The 26994-nt window shown below is 42.5% G+C and overlaps 1 protein-coding gene across 1 annotated transcript in view; it reads left to right on the top strand.

The window, feature by feature from the left end:
* Positions 1-501: 501 nt before the first annotated feature.
* Positions 502-26994, top strand: part of LOC109529558 (neurexin-3a) — a 119165-nt gene continuing 92672 nt past the window's right edge. The window contains exons 1-3 of the mRNA XM_019892978.1: positions 502-801; positions 15710-16845; positions 25627-25647. Of these exons, the coding sequence (XP_019748537.1) occupies positions 16161-16845; positions 25627-25647 (706 nt within the window). The 5' untranslated portion in view covers positions 502-801; positions 15710-16160. The remainder of the gene's footprint in view (positions 802-15709; positions 16846-25626; positions 25648-26994) is intronic.

The raw sequence follows: 26994 nt of genomic DNA, 5'->3' as shown, positions 1-26994 counted from the left end.
GTCTTTTTTTCAGTGGCGTTGAACTGAAATGCATCATACTACAGTACCAACGTTTTTAAATGTTTCTAAGGTAAATAAGGTAGAATATGTTTGAAACGCTCTAGGATGATGCAGTGTGATTCCACACCGCTGCAATACAGCCATAAAATATGATGTGGGTTTTTTTCGAACGCCATTTTTAGACCTCGCACGCTTGTATTTTAATGTTTTTGGGTTTTTTGTTCAGTTTTTTATTTCTTATTTAAGTGAATAAAACTGACACGTTGGAATTAATTGTTTCTGGCTGTACCATGCAGCGTGAAAGTCGAGCTTGCGGTACGTGGGCCCGCATCTAGCTCTCAACGACCACGGGCTCGATCCAGCAGTCGGCCATGCAGCCCACCGAGGCACACATCCACACGTGTACTACTGCTCTGGACTCGCGTGCGTCGGCTTCACGGAAGAGACGTGCGCCTTTAAAAGGACGAGCGCTGCTATTGGGTGGAAGGGCGGGCCCGAGCGCTGCGCGTGGGCGCGGTAGCGTGTGCGTGTGCGCGCTTCTGCCTGCACCCGCTCCTAGTGGTACACAAGCGACAAGCCCCCCTTGTGCGGACACCGTGTACCGTGGTCGAAGCACCTGCGACAGGGACGTGAGAGTCAGCCCGAAACCGTCTGGTGGTCCCACCCTGCCAATCTGCACGAGCGCCAATATCTATCTGCAAGCAGGATTTAAAAAAATATATATTTCAAACTACTACAGCTCCCTGGGGACCTAAAACTGGATTTACCATTCTGATGTTCTTGCTGGTCTGATTGACGGAGGTCAGAAACACCACCTTTTTGCTGTTTGATCTAATTTAAACCTCTCAGATGGAACTTCGTTTGGAAGAAATGTCTTTTTTTAAGAGGAAATAAAATGCCTTACGATCAGGTATCGCACCACTGTACACGTATAAAAAATGTATTCGGAAATGCAAACATGCGCCTCATTCGTTCATTGGCGTTTTAAGGTGATTTCAAAGAGGAAAATGTCTCACGTTGGCCTCAATGTTACCACAGTGGAAACGAGGCAGTGTGGCGAGAGCGGATGGAATTACACGCGCCTCTTCGAGGCGATGCCTTCGAATTGTATAATCATTTCTCGACGATTTTTTTTAGTGTTTGATCACGAGCTTTGCGTCAAAGTGACAGCAGCCATCCAGCCGGAGACATGATTTTTTTTTTTTACTTAAATGTTTTCCCTTTGTCTTTCTTTTTTTTTTAAGATTAATTATAAATGACCCCAACGTCGGTGTCCAATGTCCTCACATTGTTCTCGTCGTCAGGTTCCCTTTTGGATGTAAAACAAACACGCCAGGCACAACCCTTTGCGCAGGTCAAACACGCCTTCTTCTCTCTCTCTCCATCTCTATCTCTCTCTCTCTCACACACACACACACACACACACACACATGCTCGTGCGCAAAAACGCACTGCATGTAAATACAAATTTAATATATTTCGATCATCCGAACATGCTTTGCACACAGCGACTCGACCATCTTTCGGCAGCAATTGTAAAATCCGTCACGTTCCTCCATTTATGCGCCGTTTTCGTGCGGCTCCAAATCTTCTCACATGCTTGCGCACTTTTCAGAATTCGTGCAAGAAACTGCAAACGTTCCGGGCATCCATATCACACAAGGGAAATTATCTTTTTTTTTTCAATGACATTTGCACGCAGACTGTGTCTAAGTAGAAATGAAATCAAACGATCTGCATATGGAGAATTTTTTTTTTTTTTTTTTTTTACAAGGCAGCCCGTAATTAACACTGTGATCGTCATGCACGTCCACGTCTTGTGCATGTGTGATGGGAAAAAAAAAATTAAAATGAAAGATTTTGTTTTACCTCCCTAAAATGACGTTTCATGCAACGGAGGTTGCTAAACGATGCATTTTCTACTTCAACATAATCTGCGTTCCATGCTGCATGTTGCGCCAATCGTTTATCATTTTTCTTCTTTCTGTTACCTACCTTCAGCGAGCGCGTAACAGCAAGTCTCGGCCTTCTCTTTGGCTGAGCTTCAAATAACCTATTAACCAAAGGAAATATAAATGCGAATTGTCTTTTTTTTTTTACATTTATGGTGCTGGATGTCACATTTTAAACAGCGACGAGGGCCTAATTTGGTGCGCCGGAGAAAGTCTACCTGCGGAAAAATAACGCAGGAGGCCTCGCCGTTCCATCAAACGCCCTAGGAGGGGAAAAGAATCAGTGATTCAACTGATGTCAAGGTCTAAACTGGTGAGAAAAAGCAATGTCAAGAGGACGCCCACCGAGCTTTATTTTGATGTGTGGCTGTTGCAGGTTTCTGTGTCCGATTTTGAAGACTTAATCGGATTAAGATGATTCTCGTGCATTTATGCGGAGGGAATTCCCAATCACGCTCTTTCCAGAAGAGCTCGGGAATGGGCGTGGACCACAGTGGGCTCTTTTTTTCCCTGTCAAAGGGCCAAAGGTGTTTCATCCTTGAATTTGAATTAACATTCATAGGATAGTGATGAGCTGAACACGCTTCTAGCCGTCTATGACGTATACGTATAATTACTACAATTAGCGATTTTCCAAGCTAGAGCTGTGTCAAGTGCTGCATTGCTGTGTGAGTTGAAATCGATTGATATATATTTGTGGACGTGTGCTCAGTCTTGAGAATTTGCCAGCCGTGAAATTGAAATGTGCGATTTACAACCTTTCTGGGCGTATATATAAATATAATTTTGAAGAGGCGTCATCGGGTATTTAGGAAATTTGACCGTGCTGTTTTATCCCATGCTTGGCAGGCGATTAACTGTGCTGACAAACCAAGCGCAAAAAGTCAAGGGCTCTCAAGGTAACACTAATCCCTATAGGGCGTGGAAAGTCAAATAAACGGGATTGAGAAGACTGCTCTGCTCGTATTTAGATCAAGGTGCTCCCTTCGTATCTGTCGTTGTTCGTTTTTCGAGACGTGCGCGCTTACCTTCGGGTGTGAAATATCTCGTCTGCGCCTCGTGTTTACAGACTCCCACATGATATAATGAATACGCAAAACTAACGAGATAAATGGCCGTCGTCTGGTTCTTACGTAGCTATAATATGAGCAAGAAAAAAAAACACGATAAGGAGGCTATTTCAATCAGACGCAAATGTGTTACATAAATGGCTCTTTTGGGGTGGGTGGGGGGGATGCCGTGAATTTTGGTGCGCGCTTGTGTGTAAAACGTGTGCGTGCGTCTCGTCGGCCCGTGTATGTCATGTTTTAATCTCTGCGATGATTGCGTGTCGTCATGTCTATAATTCGTTACAATATATGTCCGTGTGCATATTTAGCCGTATGATCGTGTGTGCGCGCGCGTGTGTGTGGGTGTGCGTCGGTGTGTGAGTGTGTGTGTGTGTGTACGCGTAATGTTAGTGCTCTCTAACGGGGTGATGTAATGCCGTTGAAGGGTGCTGCAGCAGAACCACACAACCCAAAGAAGGCGTGTCCCGCCTGCAGAACAGCAGGAAAATAACACGTTTCGCCCACGCGTGTACTCGCCGAGATCCTCACACGGGCATTCTCGTTGCGTTTACATATGCTGCTATTTGTCTTTGATGATTTGAAGTTGCAAATTAAAGGTTAAGAAAACAAGGCAATACTTTTGCGACCCTTTTTTAACGGCTTCGTTTTGCTTGGTAGTTTGGTGTACCGATAGTATGTCATAGTACTCTTGTTTGTGTAGATTGGCGTTCTTTTATATGTCTTAAAAATTAACACCCCCCCCATCCTAAAAACGGTTGAATCCTTTGCTTATTTATGTTATTTTTGGCAGAGCATTTCCAACATTTAGAAAAGATTAAATTTATTGTTTGAGCTGGATTACATATTTTCTGCATTCTTTCCATTGCCATACATTTTTCCCTTGAGGAAGTTGTATGTTTTACCATAATAGCCTACATAATCGTGATACATGAGGTTGTCACTGTGCTGGTAACCTCAGAAGCTTTGCTTGACATTAACATTAGAATATGCATGTGTATCCAGGAGTTTAGGCCCTGCAAGAGTGCAATGTAATGTTGAGTCCAGTAATTATCCTTTGTGGTAGATTTGTACTGATGCCATAATTTGTGTCATGATCATGATCCGTTCTTCACTACTCCTTGATATGGAACGATCGACCCCGAATGTGAATGTTGTTTCAAATAGATCCCGGTCCACCTGAAATTGCTTCAAAATTATACGCTGCTGTGTGCCTGAAATGTTTTGGTGTTGGAGAGGCAGATTATTGACACCCTTTTGGATACCGTGAGATTGCAATTTTAAGTCAAAACTTTATAGACCTACACTAATTTAGATGTTATTTTTCATGACACCCGGAAGCACACCAGACTGGATATCTCACCCGTATAATATCTGTTGACATACAGACTGTTAAAAACATGTGAATATTTGGCGGCGGGGGGGTGGATAAAAGCAGCTGTGTTTCGACCAAAATGTTTTTCCTCGAGCAACGTGATGAAGAGAAGAGAGGAAGGGATGGCTGATGTCTGGGCGGTTCATGAGCTGCCTGAGTGGGAGTGGATGAGGTGGAACATCCTCCCTCGCTCTCTGTTTCCACTCGTCTCCTCCTCCTCCCATTTACTGTCAGTGCCGGATAAAAATCATTCCACTGCAGCAAATATACCAAATATCAAATACGCGATTTGAATAGTCTGCCCTCACGATGATCGAATTCTGCGGATCAATTAAGAGATTGTTGCCGATCTTTTCAGATAGCAAATACTCCGGGTGGGGGACATTTTGTTGCCGCATTTGAGCTCTGCGTTGCTGCGGCTTTTTGTCCATGTGATCGAGTCACCTGCTGTAAAATTACTGTCAAGTGGCATTCATTTAAATACAAGGGGCCCGCTTGCGGGTTTTATTTTTTGTTGTGCGCGCACGCGACACTGAAGCACATGCACGCACACAAACACCCCCCCCCACCCCCCAGTCTCACACACACACACGCGCGCGCACACACACACACACACACACACACACACACACACACACACACACACACACACACACACACACACGCACAAAACCTCGACAGTGCTTGTGAATGTTAATAGGATCCAGAGTGCTGCTGCCTTTTGTCAGTGTGTGTACGTCGACTAGTCCCTGCGGTGCTGGTCAAAAGATCCTTTCACTGAGAACAATGATCCATGCCGTTTAGCCTTTTAACCCCCGACGGTCCACATACTGCGAGCAAAGGCAAGCACACACACACACACACACACACACACACACACACACACACACACACACACACACACACACACACACACACACACACACACACACACACACACATATAACAATGCATACACAAACATACTACATTGGAGAAACCTGAAAATGATGGTGAAACAAGTCTGCATTAATTCAGACGGCTATGTTCAGGCTTTTTAAAATGGGCGTTAAATGTACAAGTGCAAGGTGTGGTGTAAAATCTAATGAAGTGCCTCAAGTGACATCTCCGTGGTGACTCGAACAATGTTCTTTGAGTGCACTGCTAAATTGCTGGAGCACTTAGTGTAAAGACACGTGCCCTGTGTATGTGCGCGCACGCGCCTTAAAGTAGTCGCGCATTAACCAAGCTGTCTCCCTTCTCTTCGAGCCAGGTCTTTATAAACCTGAGCACGTCAACCCTCAAGCCACAGCTCCGGGGAAAATAGCAGGTGATTAGCTGATACTGTGCTAACAGAAAATATACAAGAAGGAAGAAATATACCACTGTTAAAATACTGCGGGTAGAGATGGGCACACGTACATCGTTAATACTTCTTTGTGGTAAATGAGGTAAATCGAGAATACTTTCTCATTCACAACGCCGACCTGGAGGCAACTTGGGGCTACAAGGTCTTGGTCATGGACACTTGGATAGCGGACAGTCGAGATTTGAACTTACGACCTTTTGGTCACTGGATGACCCACTCTCCCAACTGAGTGACAGCTGCCCTGTCACATCATTGAGTGACACTTAGAAAAACCTTTTGTGACAGTCCGTAAAAGCTTTTTAAGCAGAAATGGATGAGGGACAGACGGCAGAGTGGTTTTGAGTGTTTGGCTTTCTTAGAACAAGAGCAGTGAAACATCAGCTGGAAGTGTTTTACATGTCTGATTGTTGGATTCTTAGAAGAAGACTGAACAAACTGGCATAAATATATTCATGGAAGTAGGCATCGTATTCTGATGGCATTGGCTGAAGCAAATCATGGTTTCGCATTATTGCAGTTAGAGCGCTAAATCAGGGGCCACCAACCTTTTTTGCCCCACGGACCGGTTTATGTCAGACAATATTTTCAGGGACCGGCATTTAAGGTGTGGTGGAAATAATACAACAAAATAATATGTTATGAGCTGCATGAAAACTGTGGTGTTTTCGAAATATAACAATAAACACAAGGAGCGTCTAATCTGGCCGCAACACTCCGATCGCTATGGCAATGTTTAATGCCTTCAAAATACGATACAACGCAAATTCAAAGTGCATGAAAATGACGACTCACCACAGCCCCGAGCTTGATTTTCTGCAACCAGACGGTCCCATCTCGGGGTAATAGGAGACAATGACACCTCAAGTGTGTGGTTTATGTCCAGTCTACTTCGTAATTTTGTTTTCGTCGCCGTTGCTGCAGAAACCCCCTCGCCTCACACAGGTAGGATGTCGGAAATAGCAACAGTGCTATTGTGGCGATCTCAGAGTATTCAGTCATAACTTTAATCCAGTTGTCTCGAACGTACTTTTAAGGCCGCCGTCATTTGCGATCTCCAGCAGTTTTTTTACTCATTTTGCGAGCTCCTGTGTTTTGTTTTGAAGTTATCGGTCACGTGACGGAGAAGCGTAGCTTGATGTTTCTCAAGTGTGACACAGACGGATGTAACGGAGAATCCGGTCGTTTTTCAAAATAAAACATCTTTCGTATTCCGAAATAAATAAAACGGAATTAAGGCAAGTTCTTTCTGTGCGGCCCGGTACCAAATGCCCGGCGGACCGGTACCGGTCCGCGGACCGGCGGTTGGGGACCCCTGCTCTAAATCACCGGTCCCAAACCTTTTTTGCCCCACGGACCGGTTTAATGTAAGGCAATATTTTCAGGCGCCGGCCTTTAAGGTGTGGTGGATCAATACAACAAAATAATATGATATGACCTGTATGAAAACAGTGGTATTTTTTTAAACATAATAATAAACATGAATCATGACATGAGAAACCTCCTATCTAGCCGCAACACACTCTGGTCGCTATGGTAATGTTTAAACACACCTTCAAAATAAGATACACCGCAAATACAAAGTGCATGAAAAATACAACTCACCATCGCTGGATGTTATGCAGAGTGGGCTTGGTGCGTGGGAATCTCCCGTTGGGATGAATCCGTATTTTAAGTAGGACTCCCAATAGTGTCTATTAGATGTAGCTTTCTTTTACTTGGAAGTCATAATAATAATAATAATAATAATGCATTTTATTTCAAAGCGCATTTCATGCCACCCAAGGACACTGTACAGACAATAAGAAAATACAATGTAAAAATTTGTAAGCGAGATATTATATAAAATAGGCTCCTTTTCTGTCTCCTGGCTGGGCCTTTTCCCCTTCCCAAAGACGTTTGTTTTCTACTCAGTTTGCTTGCTCCTGGGTTTAATTTTAGCAATAACCTATCAGGTGACCGAGAAGCGCGTCTTAACCTGCGTCGAGAGTGACATACTGTAGACGGATGTAACAAAGAATCTGGTAATTTTTCAAAATAAAACATGTTTCAGATTTCAAAACAAATATAACGGAAGTAATGTAAGTAATTGATTGTTTCTGTGCGTGCCGGTACCAAATGACCCCTGGACCGGTACCGGTCTGCGCCCCGGGGTTTGGGGACTACTGTTCTAAAGCGTATTATTTTCAAATGTTTTTTTTTCCATTGAATACAGTCTTTTTTTTCTTGTAAACATAGAATAAAGAAATTAATTACAATCTAAATAATTAAAATAAATCAAAAATTGGGGGAAATCGGGGATGGTCACAAAGGGATAGTTGTAACACTCTCAATTTGACCAATCAGCTGTTTTGGCGCTCCCCAAAAATATTTTTCAGGTAAGAACGTAAACATTTTTGTCGCAAATATTACATTCAATACTTTTATTGTTTATATGATTTTAAATAGCAAATCCTTTGATGATTTGTGACGCAGAGTGAAGCTTACGTGAGGCTAGCAGCAAGCTCCATCGTAGTGGCTGACACTGCAGCTCTCTGACATTCCATGCTTGCCTTTGTCGATATTTAAAATAAATCAGTCCTCACAATGTTTTTATCCCAGTGAATAGCGTCACCACTTCCTCCTTTCCCTCCATTTTGCTTTCAAACTCTCCGCATGTGTGTGAAGGACACGACAAAGCCGGTTCCCCCACCTCGTCTTGACGACAGCCGTCTCGGCAGCGTCCGCTTTGAGCAGAATCGTGACGGCCCATTGAGCTCGACCTACTAAGACAATTTACCGTTTGCTGCACTCAAATGAACAAACGTGCCACTGGCCTCTCTGTCTGCTCTGAAAAAGTAATCCTGTGGAATACTGTCATCCCAATTTTTAATAATTATAGCTGTAATGTTTTTTTTCTGTAACAGTTCCCTTTTTTTTTTTTTTTTTTTTTTTGGTATCCTGAATACGCAAAGTCCTGACATGTATTCAGTTATTCCCCAAGCCTGTATACAACTGCAGTATGCCATACACTCGAGCATCTAGTACTTGTGATGGGCATGACAGTTCTTTTTAAGAGAACCAAATCATTAGAATCATCCATCCATCCATTTTCCGATCCGCTTTATCCTTACAAGGGTCGCGGTGGGTCCTGGAGCCTATCCCAGCTGTCATCAGGCAGCAGGCGGGGGACAACCTGAACTGGTTGCCAGCCAATCACAGGGCACACCGAGACGAACAAACATTCATGCTCACATTCACACCTCGGGGCAATCTCGAGTGTTCCATGAACCTGCCATGCATGTTTTTGGAATGTGGGAGGAAACCGGAGCACCCGGAGAAAACCCACGCAGGCACGGGGAGAACATGCAAACTCCACACAGGAAGGCCAGAGCCGGAATCGGACCCTGCACCTCTGCACAGTAAGGTGAAAGTCTTCACCACTTGGCTACCGTGTCACCCTTTTATTAATATAATTTTTTTATTAAGATTATTGTTGTCTTACATGTTAATGGTTTTCTATTATTCATGAGTGTATCCATGCATTTATTACTATAGATGGTTTTTCAAGCAAAATAGTTTGTTTCGTCCGTCCGCAAGTAGTGTTACAACTCACCCTGGTATTGCGATCTGCTATGACAAAATACCTCTTTATATTTTACATTCATTTACATAACCTGTGATAGTGTGGTAGAAGTCCAAGTCATTTATAGCAGACAAATATGGGTAACACAAGTCAAAATGTGAGCTTTTTAGCACAATGAACAACTGACATGCTAATTATGTCGTTGTGTGCCATTCGTAACCTCAAAACAATACGCCGGTCTACCATCATAAATTACTACTTGTCTGCAACCAACCCATTTAGGATCACATTATTAGGGGAGACCGTGGATGATTGTCACATATTTTGTTGAGGCAAGTGTAACTCACAAGAAGGTACCATCAGTTGGTGCCTCACTTAATTGTTATTCATTAGATACTCACTTATTTATCAAAGTTTATTCAAACAGATATTTACTGTAATTATGACTTACTGTGGTTAGTGTAAATTTGTGATAGACTACGGCACACTTACGTTGCTTTAAGTATTTCTTTGTTGCACTCGATAGCATATTAGAAATCATAATAAAAGAGAAAAAAAGTAAAAGGAGAGATTTGATTGAATTCAAGATTTGATCAAACCACGTTGCCAATTTTCAGATGATACCTTGTGTTTCTGTGACATCAGAAATGGATGATTGGCTGATACGTCTCTACCCTAGAGAAGTAGATAAAGTGGTTCCATTTGTATAGATTGAACCTGGAGTCACAAGAGTGGCTTTGCTCAGTTTTGATAACAGTGCTGAAAGAGAATGATCATTGTTGATGTTTGGTGCTTGATGTCCCAGATGTAACATGACGCTTGGGTTCGCTTTGATATACTGAACAGGGATTTATCGCCACTGTATATTACTTGAGAATTATACATTTGATCATTGTGAGATTTAACCAGTTTTTCATCAAAACAGCTTGATATCATGTTTTTTCCACCAATCACACACAATTTGTATATATATATATATATATATATGTGTGTGTGTGTTTTGTGTGTGTGTGTGTGTGTGTGTGTGTGTGTGTGTGTGTATACAGGGTGTCCCTAAAAATGTATACACACCTTAAATAATTGTAAATTTGGGGTTTATCATAATTCAAATAATTTTCAACATGTAAAAGAATTTACAAACATCATTCTATTGTCTTGTTATCGCTCGTTCTCAAACTGATGTCCGTTCTTCTCCAGACACTGCTGACAATACGAAGCGATGGAATGGCACACAACATGGGTACCTCACGACGAGCTTGCCGTAAAGACTTTCTTGGACTTTGTTGAAACATTTCCAGTAATCTTTCTTCTTTTGTGGGGCTTGTCGATGTACGTGGTCTTCCGGAACGCTTCTTATGGACGGCCTGAACAGTTCCATCAGCTTCAAACTTATCTCTAATTCGAGTAATGGTAACTCGTGTTGGTGGTTCTTTGTTCACCTTCCTCCTAAATTGTCTTTGCATTTCTACTGCGTTTTCATACTTCCAGTAGCATTTTAGAATAAATTTCATTTCTTCGAAGTCAAGTCTGGCTCCCATCACTCGGTTCAGTCTATAAAGAAAGAATAAATAATTGAGTTATCAGCTTCTAAAATGTGTATCCATTTTTTGGGACACCCTATATATATATATTTTTTTTTTCTCTTTGTCTGGACGACATGACGTACACAATTTCCCAAATCAGTTTGAAATGTGGACTCGTCAGACCACAGAACACTTTTCCACTTTGCATCAGTCCATCTTCGATGAGCTCGGGCCCACAGAAGCCGGCGGCATTTCTGGGTGTTGTTGATAAATGGCTTTTGCTTTGCATAGTTAGAGTTTTAAGTTGTACTTTGAGATGTAGCGCCGCGCTGTATATACTGACATTCATTTTCGGAAGAGTTCCTGAGCCCATGCGGTGAAATCCGCGACACAATTCTGTCAATTTTTGATGCAGTGCCGGCAAGGTCACGGGTGTTCACTGTTGGTTTTTGGCCTTGCCACTGACAGGCAGTGATTTCTCCAGATTCTCTGAACCTTTTGAAAATATTATGGACTCTAGATGACAAAATCCCCAAATTCCTTGCAATTGTATGTTGAGGAACATCTTCCTGAAACTGTTTGACCATTTTCTCGCACAATTGTTCACAAACAGGTGAACCATGCCCCATCTTTGCTTGTGAATGGCTGAGCAATTCAGGGAAGCTCCTTTTCCACACAATCATGGCACCCACCTATTCCCAGTAAGCCTGCTCACTTGTGGGTTGTTCCAAACAGGTGTTTGATGAGCATCCATAACTTTCTGAGTGTTTTTGGCTACCTGTCCCATCTTTTTTGCGGACATAAAATTCTGAGTTACTGATTATTTGCTAAAAACAATCATGTTTATCGGTTTGAACATCAAATATCTATTCTTTGTTGCGCATTCATTTAAATATATAAAATGATGAGCAAATCATTTTATTTTGTGTTTATTTATGTTTAACACAAAGTCCTAACTTCATTGGAATTGGGTTTGTCGGTCACTGTGTGAGAAAACTATGCAATCCATGAAGGTTTTGCAGATCTTTTAGCTGTTGCACAGATAGCTTGGCAACTTTTTATGCACTGATTAAATTGCGGCAACATGGTACCTAGTAATTAGCATATCTGCCGAGAAGTTCTGATGTTCAGGTTTTAAATCTGGGGACTGGTCTTCCTGTGTGGGGTTTGCAACTCCCGGCTAGTTGCTTTCTTTCTTTCTTTCTTTCTTTCTTTTTTTTGTCACTACAGCTTCATGCCAGTATAATACCTAGCCAAGCAACAAACTGTGATTAAGGCTGAAGTTATTTTGGGCTATTTTTTCCCAAATCTGCACTCTGTTGGCAAACATTTTCTAAAGAAGAATGTGATTATGACCTTTTCAGGGATTGGCTGGCGACCGGTTCAGGGTGTATCCCGCCTCTCACCGTAGAGAGTTGAGATTGGTTCCAGCCCCCACCCGACACTTGTTAGATAAGCATTTCAGAAAATAAATGGATTAAGTTTTCTTCTGAAACCCACCTTTTAGTTGGCGCCGTTGCAATGACAGCTTTATGTGTATTTCTGCTGTCTACTATGAGGCATCAGTGAAAATGGAGCCTGGGAGATTTCATTCATACAGCTTGAAATTCAGTCATAGCACCTGCTCTCGCTCTCCTTTACAGTGTGAATACAGTATGAATGCATCTCTGTGTTCATTTGGACGAGCCGAAAGCTGTCTGTCCAGACTCATCATCAGATAAAAGGCGTTCTGCCTGGCTGACTGATAGTCATGCTTTGCCATGAGAATAATGGAATTAATTTACCCAGCAGATGACCGATAACTCCAAACAACCTTTGTGAGAGAGGAGGAGATGCAGCACTATCAAAGCAATTTTAATTAAGATGATTGACTTCCAGCCAAATCCATGTTAGCTGTGAGCCGTCTGCCGCTTCCATTTTTTTTTACTTAATTATTTTATATACATATATATATATATATATATATATAAATTGTGCTTGCTCCTCCTTGAGTCATCACCTTATCTTGCCGAAGGATTTGTCTCTCCTATTGTCTCTTGAAGGTGGAGGACTATACCGCTTTATGCCCATGGGAAGGTGACAACAGATCGTAGGTGAGAGACCAAATAAAGCATGGCTCACCCCACCTCCAAACCACAAATGATTGGACCTTGTTTTACCTTCCTATCTGGAGCTGGGTCTGGAGGTGAGTATTCAAAGACGAGAGTAGCTCGGCCTGCACTTGTAGATGTCACATTGGTCTCCCTTCCCATGGGCTCTTTACCTGTGGACGGGGCGAAAGGAGCGCAATGCACTGTAAATTGGTGCCGGCAGAAGGCAGGGACCTGAGCGGTTCCATCTCCACCAACGGAAGCTGGCTCAAGGGATGTGGAACCTCTCCATTTGGGATGGAGCCTGGGCTGGTGTGGCAAGGATCCAACCAGATGTAGTCAGTCTTGCCTCGATACATGGCTTGGGCGCTAGGAACAGTCCTCTTGAGAGGCATTGGACACCTTTCCATTCTGGTGTTGTCTTCAGTGAGAGGTGCCTAGCAAGTATGGGCTGATTTATTAACATTGCCTCAGTGCCTGTACATTGGCGTTCATCCCGGTGGGTGAGAGTGTAGCTTCCCGCTATCCTGTGGGGTCGAGTGGCAGGTCTTGACTATTGATTGTGCCTTTCACCAATTTTCGGAGTTCTTTGAGGGGGAGCTGGAGATCGCTCCTGGTGGGGATTGCTTTGTTCTGTTGGGGTAATTTTATGCAATGTGTTCAACATCAGTGAGACCTGGACGTGTTTGATAATGTCTCTACTGACCTGAACCCAAATTGTGCATGTCTTGGACACTCAGGTAAAGACAATGACTGCACTGTCAATTGAGTACCACCTGGTGGTGTGTTCACTTTAGTAATGTGGGATGATACGGGTCAGACCCATGCTTATTTTGAGTGTATGTTGGGAACTGGCACATATGGCAGAGGCCTCTATGATGAAACTGTCACGTTTTGCGTGGTGGTAGTTGGAGGACACCAAAAAGCAGGGAGGCAAGAGAGGCGCTTGGGTGGATTGACCAAAATGTATTTAACAAAAATACACACAGGAGTACAATGGAAAAACACTAAGTCGAAATACTCAAACAAATGCCTGAAAAATCACAAGGAACCAAAGTAACAAACAAAACTATGGCAGGAAACAAAACATGACAGGAGCACACATATACTCACATACACTCACACTCACAATGACCCAACAAAGACTGTCAGAACTCAGGGAACTAAATACAAGCAAAGTGACGAGACAACGAGAAACACCTGGACAAGACATAAAGGGTTGAGGGAGCTGATTGGTTAAACACAAGGGACACTAATAACGAGAACAGGTGGAGACAAAAAAGGGCACGTGAGGGAACAAAACCAAATGTAACCAGACAGAAACACGACAGAAACGTTTTAACTCCCACCTCGAGCAGAATTTTGACTACATCTCCAGGGAGGTGGGGGACATTCAGTCTGCGTGATGTTCATGTTCTATGCATCCGTTTTTGAGGCACCCAGCCAGAGGTGTTCCAAGGTGGTGACAATTCCCAAATCTGTTGGTGGACAATGCTGGTGAGGGATCCTGCCACACTAGAAAAGGAATCCTCAGGCCTTTTTTTTTTCCACCGGTCGGACTTAGCAGATAGCTAATGGGTTCCGGCAGGCCAAGCAAAATGCATCTTTGGTGGTTACTGAGGACAAAATTAGGGTGTAGGATGCATTCAGTGAGGCCGTGGAGTTCGACTTCTGAAGGCTTTAATACGTTCAAGTCCACTAACCAGCATCTCAAGAAGTGAAAGCAGTACAACACCAACACTGAGTATTGTGGGGATGCTGCTGCTAACCTCGACTCAGGACTTGGGATGGTTCGGGAGAATACTTCCAAGATATTCTCAATTCCACCAAAATGCCTTCCTTTGTGGAGGCAAAGTCTTGGGACTCTGACATGGCCCCCTCTATCTCTGAGGTTGAGGTTTGCCGAGGTGGATGTAAAGCTCCTCAATATCATGGCTCCTGGGGTGAATGAGATCTGCCCTGATTTAAGCTCTGGGTGTGTGTGTTTTGAGATAGCGTAAAAAGCCGGGTTATCCAGGAGAGGCTCAGAGTACAGCCGCTGTTCCTCCGCATTAAAAAGAGCCCGAGGGTGCTCTACATCTGGGTCGGGTGCCTCCTAATGACCCACAGGGAGGAGGCCCCGGTTGATCAGGGACACCCTGGAGAGACTATGGGGTGCAGTGCATATTTGAAAATGGCCCGTGCTCGTATTTTGCTTATGTATTACGTTGGATGCGAACAACCGTCGAGAACCATTTAAACATTTTTATTTTCTTTTTGTGGCCAAATGCACTTGAAAAATGACAGCCGGATTTCTACAACAATGCCATGCCCTGTTTCTGTGATATCAGGTTTAAATTAGACAATGCTTTTTAATAAAAAATCAGAAGATTGACATTTTGTGTGTGTGTGTGTGTGTGTGTGTGTGTGTGCGTGTGCGTGTGTGTGTGTGTGTTTAGAAAGTCGGAATTAGAAAAAAAAAACGGTAAAGTCATTTTCTTTGCACCTATATGGATAAAATTGAAAGATTTGAATGTTCGTTTTTTTTTTTTTTTGTTTTGTATTTTTTAAATGAGAATTAAAACACTCCCTTAGTAAAACGGTCATACTGTATGCAGATTTGTGAGTTTTTAATCATTGTCTCCCAAATTCCACTTGTTTTCTTTTGGATAATTCATTTCCGGATGAAAAACGTACAGATTTGAAAACATCTGACCGAAACTGATCGTTATATGATGAGGTTTAGAAGCAACTTTGATGATATGTGCTGCTTTTGACCCTGTGTGACCTCCACTTTTTCTCTGTTTTGACAGTAATGGAGCAAAGAGAGACGGGCAGATCCCACGTCTGCTTAATCTCCCAGGGTGAAACATGAAGGAAAAAGTTCTGCTTCATAGTATAGCCAGCGGAGTTGTTTCCACCAGGAACCTTGCACCATGAATCTTGAAAGTATGTGCACAGAAGTGTAAAAAAAAATTAAAAAATAAAGAAAAAAAAATAAACATTACCTCCTCTCCCTGCGTGGACCCTCAGGAGGAAAACAAAGACCAATGTCTGCCAGCTACTCGACAATTTCCCAATGTGATCGGCCTCAAGACTGTTAACCGCAACGACTGTTATCCTGTTACTGCCCTTTTCCCTTTAGATACATTTTTTAATAGCGAGACAATATTTATTTGAATATATCAATTAAAAAAAAAAATACAAATCCGTCCAACCAATTCCAATCAAACATCCTGTTGGATTACTATATTTTTTGCAAGAATGGATCTCCTAAGTTTTTCTATCAAGCTGCAGTTGTTCCTCAGCACATGTATGGGACTGCAATTTTTAGGCACACCAGGTCAGTGGGCTCGTTACCTCCGCTGGGATGCCAGCATCCGTGGTGACCTCAGCTTCCAGTTGAAGACAGAATTCTCAGAGGCGCTCCTGCTGTACTTTGACGATGGAGGCTACTGTGACTTTCTGCAGCTGTCTGTGGTCGAGGGTCGACTTCAGCTCCGTTTCAGCATCGACTGCGCCGAAACGACGGTTGTGTCCGACAGAAGGGTGGATGACAACAATTGGCACTTTGCGACTCTCAGCAGGTGTAACTTGCGCACCGTTCTTGCACTGGATGGACAAGCCAAAGCGGATGAAGTGCGGCCTCAGCGCCAGTTCATGAAAATCGTGAGTGACCTGTTCCTGGGTGGAGTGCCTCAGGATATCCGCAGCGGTGCGCTCACACTGCCCACAGTGCGAAACATGCAGCCCTTCAAGGGCACAATCACAGACCTGAAATATGGCAAGTCTCAACCTCTGTTCCTGGGAAGTCTTAAAGTGCCCTTGGAGTCTGAGGGGTGGTGCACTGTGAACCCGTGTGAGAATGGCGGCACATGCACAGTGGTGGATGGACAACCAGTCTGCGATTGCTCCAAAACAGAATACAAGGGCCGCTTCTGCACAGAAGGTAACAAACCTTACTTTTTGGTCTGTTTTTTGACATCACCTTCACCATGTGGCCAGAATCCATTAAAAATGATGATGATGTTTAGAATTCTTTGTCCTATCCACTGTATTGACGAAGGTATTGGTATACCAAGTAACCACACAATTAAGTGGGTGGGGGGATGCCAAGTCAAATCTGGGAGCAGGATGCAACCGGGTTGATTCTATTTAGATCAGGGGTGTCAAACTCATTTTTGTCACGGGCCACATTGTAGTGACTGTTTCCCTTTGAAGGCTGTTTTGACTGTGAAACCCAAAAAGGATAACGGTTTAACCCTGTGTTTGATTTGCTTTCGCGGGCCACATAAAATGATGTGACGGGCCAGATCTGTGATTTAGATCACAGGTGTCAAACTCAAGGCCCCGGGGCCGGATCTGGCCCATCACATCATTTTATGCGGCCCATGGAAACAAATCAAACATGTCAACTTCGACCATGATTGTTAAAATCTGGACCCAAATTTCAACTTCTCATGTGTCATAAATATGAGCGATATTGGAAGCATTTTCTTGTTACCAAACCCCTCATGACAGTAACTTAAACAATTGTTGAACCAACCACGATTCTTGACTTCTTTAAATGCTTTCACAGTCATAACGGCCCTCCAAGCAAAACGGTCACTTCAATGTGGCCCGCGACAAAAATTAATTTGACACCCCTGATTTAGATGATGACCACAACTACATCTATCACCGCTAGTACTGCTACTTTTATTCCGACCCCGACGCTGTCTTCAAGCACCACCACCACACATGATACCCCTGACATTCTTCCTCATGAAATATATCATTGTGTTAATTTTGGGTGCGGCTGTGCTGTAACAATAAATGGAATTCCCCAAACAATTTACACAAAGCAAACACGTCTGTAGACGAATTAAAATTCAGAGAGGAAATTAGGCGGTTTGCCAAATCTTTGATTGATTAACCGTCTTCTTAATGGCTTGTGTCCTTGCTTCTGACCTTATAATGCCCCTGCACTATTGAGCGGTACTGCCTGAAGCTTTTTTGGGTTATCCGGGGCTTATCATTTGATAACAAATAGGCGAGAAGTCAAATCCAAATAATCAACAAGAACACTCTGTCCTTTCACAGTATGTATTTGTAATGGCACCATCACAACAGAAATGATATGTTACAATCACAACACTTAAAATGTAAAAAAAAAAAAAATCGTTATTCAAACGATTGTTTCAGCTAGTGTTGCGGGCGCGTGGGTTATTTGACTTTGTGGGCTTGCCAGGATCACACTGTGATTGTCCCTCATGCATGCATTTGTGTAAACGTGCGTGTGCGCATGTGTGTGAGATGCAAAATCTGAAAGCTAATCTAAATACTGCTAGCCAGTACAACACACTCTCATGACATTGCTTCTGCAGTCACTGATAAGGATGCCTCTTGAGAGAATGGCGCTCACCAGGCCCCTTTTCATTATCCAATCACAAGATGTCAGGTGTTTTATATCACGTTCTTTTGTGCTGGGAATTGCAGTGGTGCACTGCTGAAAATCCAACCCCCCTACCCCCGGTCCCAGTTTCCTCAACAACCTCACCTTCCCATGTGTTTTCTCCCTGCAGTCCAAACACAAAACACTCTCGTTTGCTTACCCCGACCAGTCACAGCATTACGAGCACTTTGCAATTTATAAGTCAGGAGCTGTCTGAGATATTCAGCAGAACAGTTGCTAAAATAATGCAGAAGAGTTCTGCAAGGTACAACCCAATAATAGACATATTAATACCTCTCTCACAACTTTGTGAAGGCAGAAAATATGATACAGCTATTGTATTTTTATTGGATATTGTGAGGTTGACCTTGGGTCCATTGAAAAGTGCTGCATGAATTTGTTTTCCATCCATCCATTCTTCTTAGCGGGATTATTTATTATTGTGTTTCCTATTACTGCTACTACGACTACTACTACTACTACTACTACTTCTAATTATAATTCATCATAAGGTGGCATCGTTCATTCACCTTGCAGTGCAGAGGTCATGGGTTCAAATCCAACCCCGGAGTTTGCATGTTCACCCCATGCCAGTGTGGGTTTTCTCCAGATACCCCAGTTTCTTCCCCACATTCCAAAAATGTACACTCTAAATTGTCCCAGGCTGTGAATGTGAGTGTGAATGATTGTTTGTTTGTGTGCCCTGCGATTGGCTGGCAACCAGTTCAGGGTGTCCCCCGCCTACTGCCCGAAGACGGCATGGATGGGCTTCAGCACGCACCACAACCCTTGTGAGGATTGGCGGTTCAGAAAATGGATGGATGGATGAATAATTTTGTTTCGGGTTCATAATGCTGTGGCTGGTGGTGTATGTCGAACTCAATATCTTGAGAGACCATTTGAAATTGATTCAATCAGCTCTGTTTTTTTTCCTCTTTATATTAAAAAAGCCTTGCTTAGTCGCAATCAGTAGACTTTGTTACACATCTTTGAGTCAACAAACTCTTTCCTAAAATAAATCATCAGCAACAAGATCATGATTTTTTTGAAGGAACATTTTCCACTTGATTAAACATGTTTTCTAAACCCATTTTGACTCAGTTCATCTCTTGAAGAGGTCTTTCAGTGTAGACAAATGAAAAATGTTGCCTTATTTGTCTCAATAGGTAAGGCAAACTATAACTAACCTCAGTTTTATTTCATTTATTTGGATCCTCATTAGCTTTTCTTTAGTAGGTGTTCTTCCTGCAGTCCACTTTGACCATGGGTTTCCTCACACTACAATACACTATTTCTTTACAAACCATAAAAATATAAAATTGAAATATTCTTGTTCTGTAAAAAAACTCGTACTGCTTTCCATGTTTGAACCCCTATCCAATGACGTTGGAAAATATGATACAAAAACTTGCAAATCCTTTTCAATCTATATTCAACTGACGACACGAGGAAGACAAGATATCTTTTTTTTTTGTTTGTTTTATTTTTTCGAACTGAGGACCCAAATTGTTGCTTTGTAGGTGGAATTCTTTCCCATTCTTGCTTGATGTACAATTTCAATTGCTCGCCAGTCCAGGGTCTATGTTGTCATATTTTTTGCTTCATATTGTGCCACGTTTTCAACTGGAGGCAGGTCTGGACTACTGGCAGGCCATTCTCGTACTCACTCTCTTTTACAATGAAGCAACGCTGATGTAACACAGAAGTAGAATGTGGCTTGGCATTGTCTTGTTGGATGAAGCAAGGATTTTTCTGGAAAATACATTGCTTGGATGGTAGCTTAGGATGTTGCAAAACCTTTATGAACCATCCATCCATTCATCCATCCATTTTCCGATCCGTTTTATCCTCACAAGGGTCGCGGGGGGTCCTGGAGCCTATCCCAGGTGTCTTCGGGCAGTAGGCGGGGGACACCCTGAACCGGTTGCCAGCCAATCGCAGGACACACAGAGACGAACAAGCATCCACACTCACACTCACACCTGGGGAAAATTTTGAGTGTTAAATCAGCCTGCTATGCATGTTTTTGGAATTTGGGAAGAAACCGGAGAACCTGGAGAAAACCCACGCAGGCCTGGGGAGAACATGCAAACTGCACACAGGAAAGCCGGATGCAGAATCGAAACCTCCACCTCTGCACTGTGAGGCCGGCGTCCTTTATGAATGAACCTTTCAGTATTAATGGTTCCTTCATGAAGCAAGTTACCCATGCCAAAGGCACTGCCATACCCTCTTACAATCATAGATGTTGGCTTTGGAAATTTGCCCTGATGAAAATCTTGATGATCCTTTTCCTCTTTGGCCCGGAGGACATGACATACAGGATTTCCAAAGACAATTTAAAATGTGGTCTTGTCACACTATGGGACACTTTTCCATGTTTTCAGTCCATCTCAGATAAGCTTGGGTTCAGAGAAGTTTGCGGCATTTCTACACTCATTCCTTCATTTCCACACCAGTTTAATCTACAAACAGGACACCACACTGTTCCCACTTCCCTTTCAGATTCAGCAGGCGACATGCTGTTCGCTCCATTCAGGAAGTCCATGTACATGGCCGTCGAGTAGACATTTTAGTGCTTTACTAAGGGGGTCATATCATGCTATTTAAGCTTCCCACAGCATAGATATGATTATCTATTGCCTTTGGCACAATGGTGATATAATTCTTAGGTAATATGAGTTATTTTTGTGGCCATTTTCTCCTTGTATGGGTGCCGCACCTCTTTCATGATGTCGTCGTAAAGCTAGCTGCTGCGCGAAACACCCACGAGACGGTAATGGACAGTTATCACTAGTCCGACTAGTGCCAATTTTCCATGAATGCCAAACAGCCACACACACCAACAAACCACACCATACGGACTCTGTTGCTGTTGCAATAGGCACGTGGTGAGATGGGAGCGTGCTTGATGGTGACACTTGTAGCATGTGGGGTTCTGCCGTAATATTTCACATTTCGAGTCTTGGCCACTAAACTATGAATTGCCTTTCGTGCAATGTGGCCACGTCGCAAAATAAAGTACGTCAAATGCACAGAAGGAGAAGCTTTGTAGAAGAAAGTTCTATTTCTGGCTTTATGCCAGCGAGACTCATCCCCTCAAGACATTTACAACAAAATTTAACCGGGGGAACCATATTTACAATTTCATTTGTTCCATGTAGGAAGTCGTGTGATAGAGATTTCATTGATTGGGTTTGGCACACCAATTTAGGCTGGTGCAGTCCTAACCAAGCCTGAACAGATGTAGGTTACTCGGATGAGACACGAGAAGCCTTGTAAGGCAAACAACATTCCAGTTGCCACCCAATCAAATCCATGGAAATGAAATAACTTGAAATTTACTTTGCAAGCGGCACGCAAAGCTTGCCGCCAGTGCTCAGTCATTCTGAATGGAAGGCTCGTTGTCATTCATTGGACCGCATCTCGGAGTCAGCGGCTCTTCGTCTTCACTCTGCGGCATCCGAAGCCAGTCATTGAGTGCTGAAATCCACCATCCCCAAGCGGTGTTGCTCCGCTCTGGCGTCTGGAAACCCCTGATTGAAGTGAATGGGACCCAGTGTGGGGAAAGGAGCCACTTCTCTTCAACTCCGGCGCAAAATTGAAAGTGTTTCACTGGTTGCTGCTCTGAGAAAGTAGCCGTGTCTTTAGACTACGGTCATGGCGCCGTCGTAGCTCCTCACTTTGTTACAAATAAAAGTGGGCACACAGTCGGTTTCTTGGATTGGGCAGAGATGTTGCTGAGAGAGGAGGAATGAGCACCACTTTGGGGGAATTACAATTTTAACTTGGCTAAAAGCTAAAAAAAAGTTGATTGAGCATGATATGGCCCCTTGAAATGAAATGTTTTCCTTTACCTATGAGTGACAATATGGGAACATTTTTATAATGCTTGTATTGGCACGTAATTAATTAATGTGTGCTGAAATAATTATTGGTGTCACACATCTCTATTCAATAATATTTTCTATTTTGATATATCGCTGATTTGATTTTTTTTGAGGGGTGGGGGGAAGTACATACCCACATCGTGTAACTTGTTTTGATCTCAGGTTTTGGACACTTGTAATACTGGTTTGGCCACCATGTCCAAGTCTGATATTGGAGCCACGTCCCAACCAAGAATCATATCATGCTTTAAGAAAACAAAACGACAGTCAGTAACATGCCTTGCAGAGAGGCTTTTGTCGGTCAACAAGTCATGGGGAGGGAACCCCATCATTTACTGTACATCCCATTCAGTTGTAGAAAGATAGTGGCGTAACCTCGACAGTAATTGGGGACTGTGTTTTTGTTGTTAGTTCGAGGCTAAATCATTGCGTATGGATGTGCTGAAATTAATATACAGTGTATTATATTCTTCATTTTGAACTCACTATTATGGCCTCTTGCCTTTTCCACCAGCCAGATAAAGTGGATACGATTATAAGGTTATCGTAAAAGTTGTCACTTTTGAGACTTGTGCTCATAAATAGGATTTCTGAAAGTTACGTAATATTACAGTGTGTTCTTGTTCAAGCCAAGACTGATGCTCCTGGGTGTATCCATTTGATGAGGTACAGTAATCCCTTGTTTATCGCGGGGGTTACGTTCCAAAAAGAACCCGTGATAAATAAAATCCGTGAAGTAGGATTTATTAAAAAAAAAAAATAAATAAATAAAAAAGCAAAAAAATGTGAGAGGTATGAATTTTCAAATGACAATAAAGTTGTACTTGGTACTTGATAGTCAGCTTTATTTTTTACAGTTATTATACAATACTGAACTATGTATACAATGCAGAGGCGATTGCTCTAAGACTACGAGGTGCGGAGACTGTTCACGTTGGTCAGTCCCTTAGCCAATCAGGATGCAGAACACAATTCACTGTTTAAAAGAAAGCATTAAAATAACTGCACTAAAAAAATCCGTGAAACAGCAAAGCCGCGGAAGGTGAACCGCGTTATAGCGAGGGATTACTGTATTGTAATTGCAGAACTAAATCATTCTAAAAATCTAAATAATTCATTCTTATTCTTACATTCGTAGAATTGAAATTCATCAAAGCATCATCAATCGTTTGGAACCACTTCAATCTGTATTGAAAAAAAAAAAAACGCAGTTGAATTCAGATAAAGTTTTGACAAGATATGAATGCCGAGCTTCTCAATGTGACGCGTGCAAATAGAGTAATCTTGGTTTTGTAGCCCCTTGGTGTTTTTTTTTTATTTTTTTTTTTTAAGCAAACCTCTACAATCTGCCAGGTACATTAATCATGTTCCGTTCTAGCAACATTCAATTGGAGTGTACAGTTGTACAAATTCTCTCAGTCGATAACCTCATTAAATGAGATGATATTCAATGATGAAGTGGTTTCTTTTAAAAACAACTCATTTAGGATTGTGTCTTGGTTAGATGACACACGGAGTAAGTGCTGTGCATGCAGCTCTGCTGTGCAATCTCGCTGCGAAAGCAATATCCGATTAGGACCACTGTGAACAAGATGAGCTCTGGTACTCTTTAATCAATGATTAATTAATGAAGTCAGAAAGAAGAGGAAATTAGTAGAAGTGCTGAACTGGATCAGTAAAATTGATCAGAGAAGAGAAAGCCAGTGATTCAACTCCAGATTAAGTGACTAAAAGTAACAGAAAACATTGAACAGCACCACGTACGTTACCCAATGCCGAGGGACAGAATATTAGAGTATAATGTGCAAAATTAATTAACATTAGATTTTATTTATTTATTTATTTATTTTTGCGCTCGCTCAGCCCGGTGGTACTGGTCAGCGCACTGGCCTCACAGTGCACAAGTGCAGGGTTCGATTCCGGCTTGACCTTCCTGTGTAGAGTTTGCATATTCTCCCCGTGCCTCTGTGGGTTTTGTCCGGGTACTCCGGTTTCCTCCCGCATTCCAAAAACATGCATGGCAGGCTGGTTGAACACTCTAAATTGTCCCTAGGTGTGAGTGTGAGCACGGATGGTTGTTCGTCTATGTGTGCCCTGCGATTGGCTGGCAAACAGTTAAGGGTGTCCCCCGCCTACAGCCTGAAGACAACTGGGATAAGCTTCAGCACTCCCCATGACCCTTGTGACCCGCTCAGACCTGCTGCAACCACAGGTCCTCGCAAGGTCCCTTCGGTGTTCTGATGAATTTCTCCTTGCTTCTCCCAAAACCAGGATAGAGCTCAGGGGGGACCGAGCTTTTACAGTCGCAGCTCCAAAGCTGTGGAACAAGCTGTCCTTTTAGTCAAGCCCCGACTCTGCAGGGATACAAATCATGCCTGATGGCATATTTTCACTCCTTGGACTTTCAAACTAATTTGTTACTTTCCCCTGTTCCTATTTGAGACCACGTGCAAAAGATTTTGGTGGCAACTTTTCTCATCTTTTGAATAGACTGTATAAATAAAGTGATACCACTCCCAGGTCAAGAGCGCAGGAGCGGATGTCACTGGACAACAAGAAATTTCGTGAGCACTGAGCTCCTCACCCGAGTAACTAAAAAATAGGGAGGGGAAACTTTTTTTCAAGAGATTACAGCAGATTCATTTCCACACACACACACACACACACACGCACACGCACACACACACACACACACACACACACACACACATATGCCTCACAGATGACCATTTGACCAAGTAATTTGACACCAGCCCGTTACACTAGTTTTCATTTCAAAACTAATTAATAGTTCATGCATATCTGATTGACTTCCATCTGCCTGTGTTCATATTAAGTCACACTCCCCCCATTCGTCCCAGCCAAGGAAATTAAATGCATCTTTAATAATAATTACCTTTCACATTATTTTGAAGCAACTTGATTCACCTGAAAATAAATGTATTTTGACCGTTTTTTTTGTTTTTGTTGACATCACAAGCTTCGATGCATGTATGCACTGTATACTTATTCATATTTTGCAATCATTTTAACTTGAAACAATGATGTTTTGTCCTTTATTTTGATTTTCTTCCCTTCCGCTTCTTCATCAGCATAATTGTTACAAACTCTGATTCATGAGGTGAATTGTCTGCAGTGAAAGACAGACAGAGGAAAGAAAAGCAAAAGTTTCACGCTTGGCATTTTCACCCAAATTATGAACACTGTAATTATGTTCTGTGATTGAACTGCTCACTGCAATGTCTTTTTTGCTGGGTACCAAACATACACATGGCTGCGCTCACTGCCGGCCATTTGTATGGACGTTGAGGAGTGCTGTTATTTGCATGACAGTCAACATGCAAGTCATGTAAGAGTGTGTCTAATTCTTGCTTTGTTTTGCTTGTCTCTCTATCTTTTGTTTCAGAGGGCAGCAGCAAAACACCAGGTGAGTTGGAATGGGGGAAAAAAGGATTATAAAAAAACTGAGTGATATAGGCCACTGATAGAGGGATTTTAGTATAGTATATAGTAACCTACTGACATTATTAAAAATCCAAGTAGAACATTTACTGTCTATGCATACATACATAATAAGAATCTATAGAATTTGTAGAACTGTGCCGCACACTCGTGGCACTTTTCCATGAGCCCGCTTCCACACCAAGATGGTCTTACTTGGCCACGAGTGGTCGCTTTTCCATCAGACGTTTGGGGGTCTAATGTGGTTACAGAAGAACCGTTTTTCAGAACTCTGAGGTGGTGCTAAAGCACCGGCCATCTGGAGCAGAATAGGGCCATGTCATCATTGTCATTTGATTGGTTGACACACCTCAAGGAGTGTATTGGCCCACTTCACAAACTGTGTCAGCACTGTATTGACACTGTGTTGGTCACCCAATAGTGACCCCTGCAGTAGTTACAAAATCATTGCAGGTAAAGAAATTCCTTGTTTGTTTAAATGCTAAACTGAGTTGGTATGTAAAATATAGCAAATTTGAGTTACAATTCAGATTTTTAACTTATGTAGAAAATTTTTGTTAAATCGTGTGAAATAAAAGACAAAAAAGCGATTAATTTATGAATTTTTATTGAGGAACAAAAGTTTTTGGATTGTCTTTGCTCCATGGTAATTTCTCCTCTTAGACACCAGCTCCCCAGACTCAGAAAATACTCTTTCACATGGTTCAGATGACAATAGTGAGCAGAGTTTCAAATGAAAGTTGATGCAGATGTGGATATGTTTTCTGGTTCCATTTCCAATATTGTACAGGGTCTTGGTTTCTGGGTGTGTTTGCTTCAGACAAGCAGCGTTGGACTTCAATTATGGAGGATCTCGCAATTATAAGATAAAATGAATAAAGCAACTGTAAGGCTCTCTAACTATCATATGTATAACAGGTCATTTACTTGATAAACTGATAAAGTGGGTGCAATGCGCCACCGTAAAAAACAAATGTATATAACAGTAAACAATGCTCAAAGGAGAAAAAGATTTACCAAGATCAAAATTATTCCACACTGGGGAAAACTTCTTAGAACGATCCATAATTTCGCAAAACTCCAGCCAACAAACCCACGACATGTTGATACAGTTTGTGTCCTTATAAACACACTTTGGCACAGCACATTCAAACGATTCAGTTCCTCTATTGGTCATGTGATTCTTTCTTAAAACAGTACACGCACCGATATGGGGTTTCACTCTTGAGTTCTCGGCACTGTGCTCACGCACCAGTATCGCTCGTCCCATCACTAGTTGACAGTGATGCAGCAAGCAACGTGGCAAATTTAT

This window comes from Hippocampus comes, unplaced genomic scaffold (genome assembly GCF_001891065.2).
Source record: "Hippocampus comes isolate QL1 unplaced genomic scaffold, H_comes_QL1_v1.1 scaffold169, whole genome shotgun sequence".
Classification (NCBI taxonomy): domain Eukaryota; kingdom Metazoa; phylum Chordata; class Actinopteri; order Syngnathiformes; family Syngnathidae; genus Hippocampus; species Hippocampus comes.
Note: the sequence above shows the minus strand (reverse complement) of the source record. Positions and strands in the feature narration are given on the sequence as shown.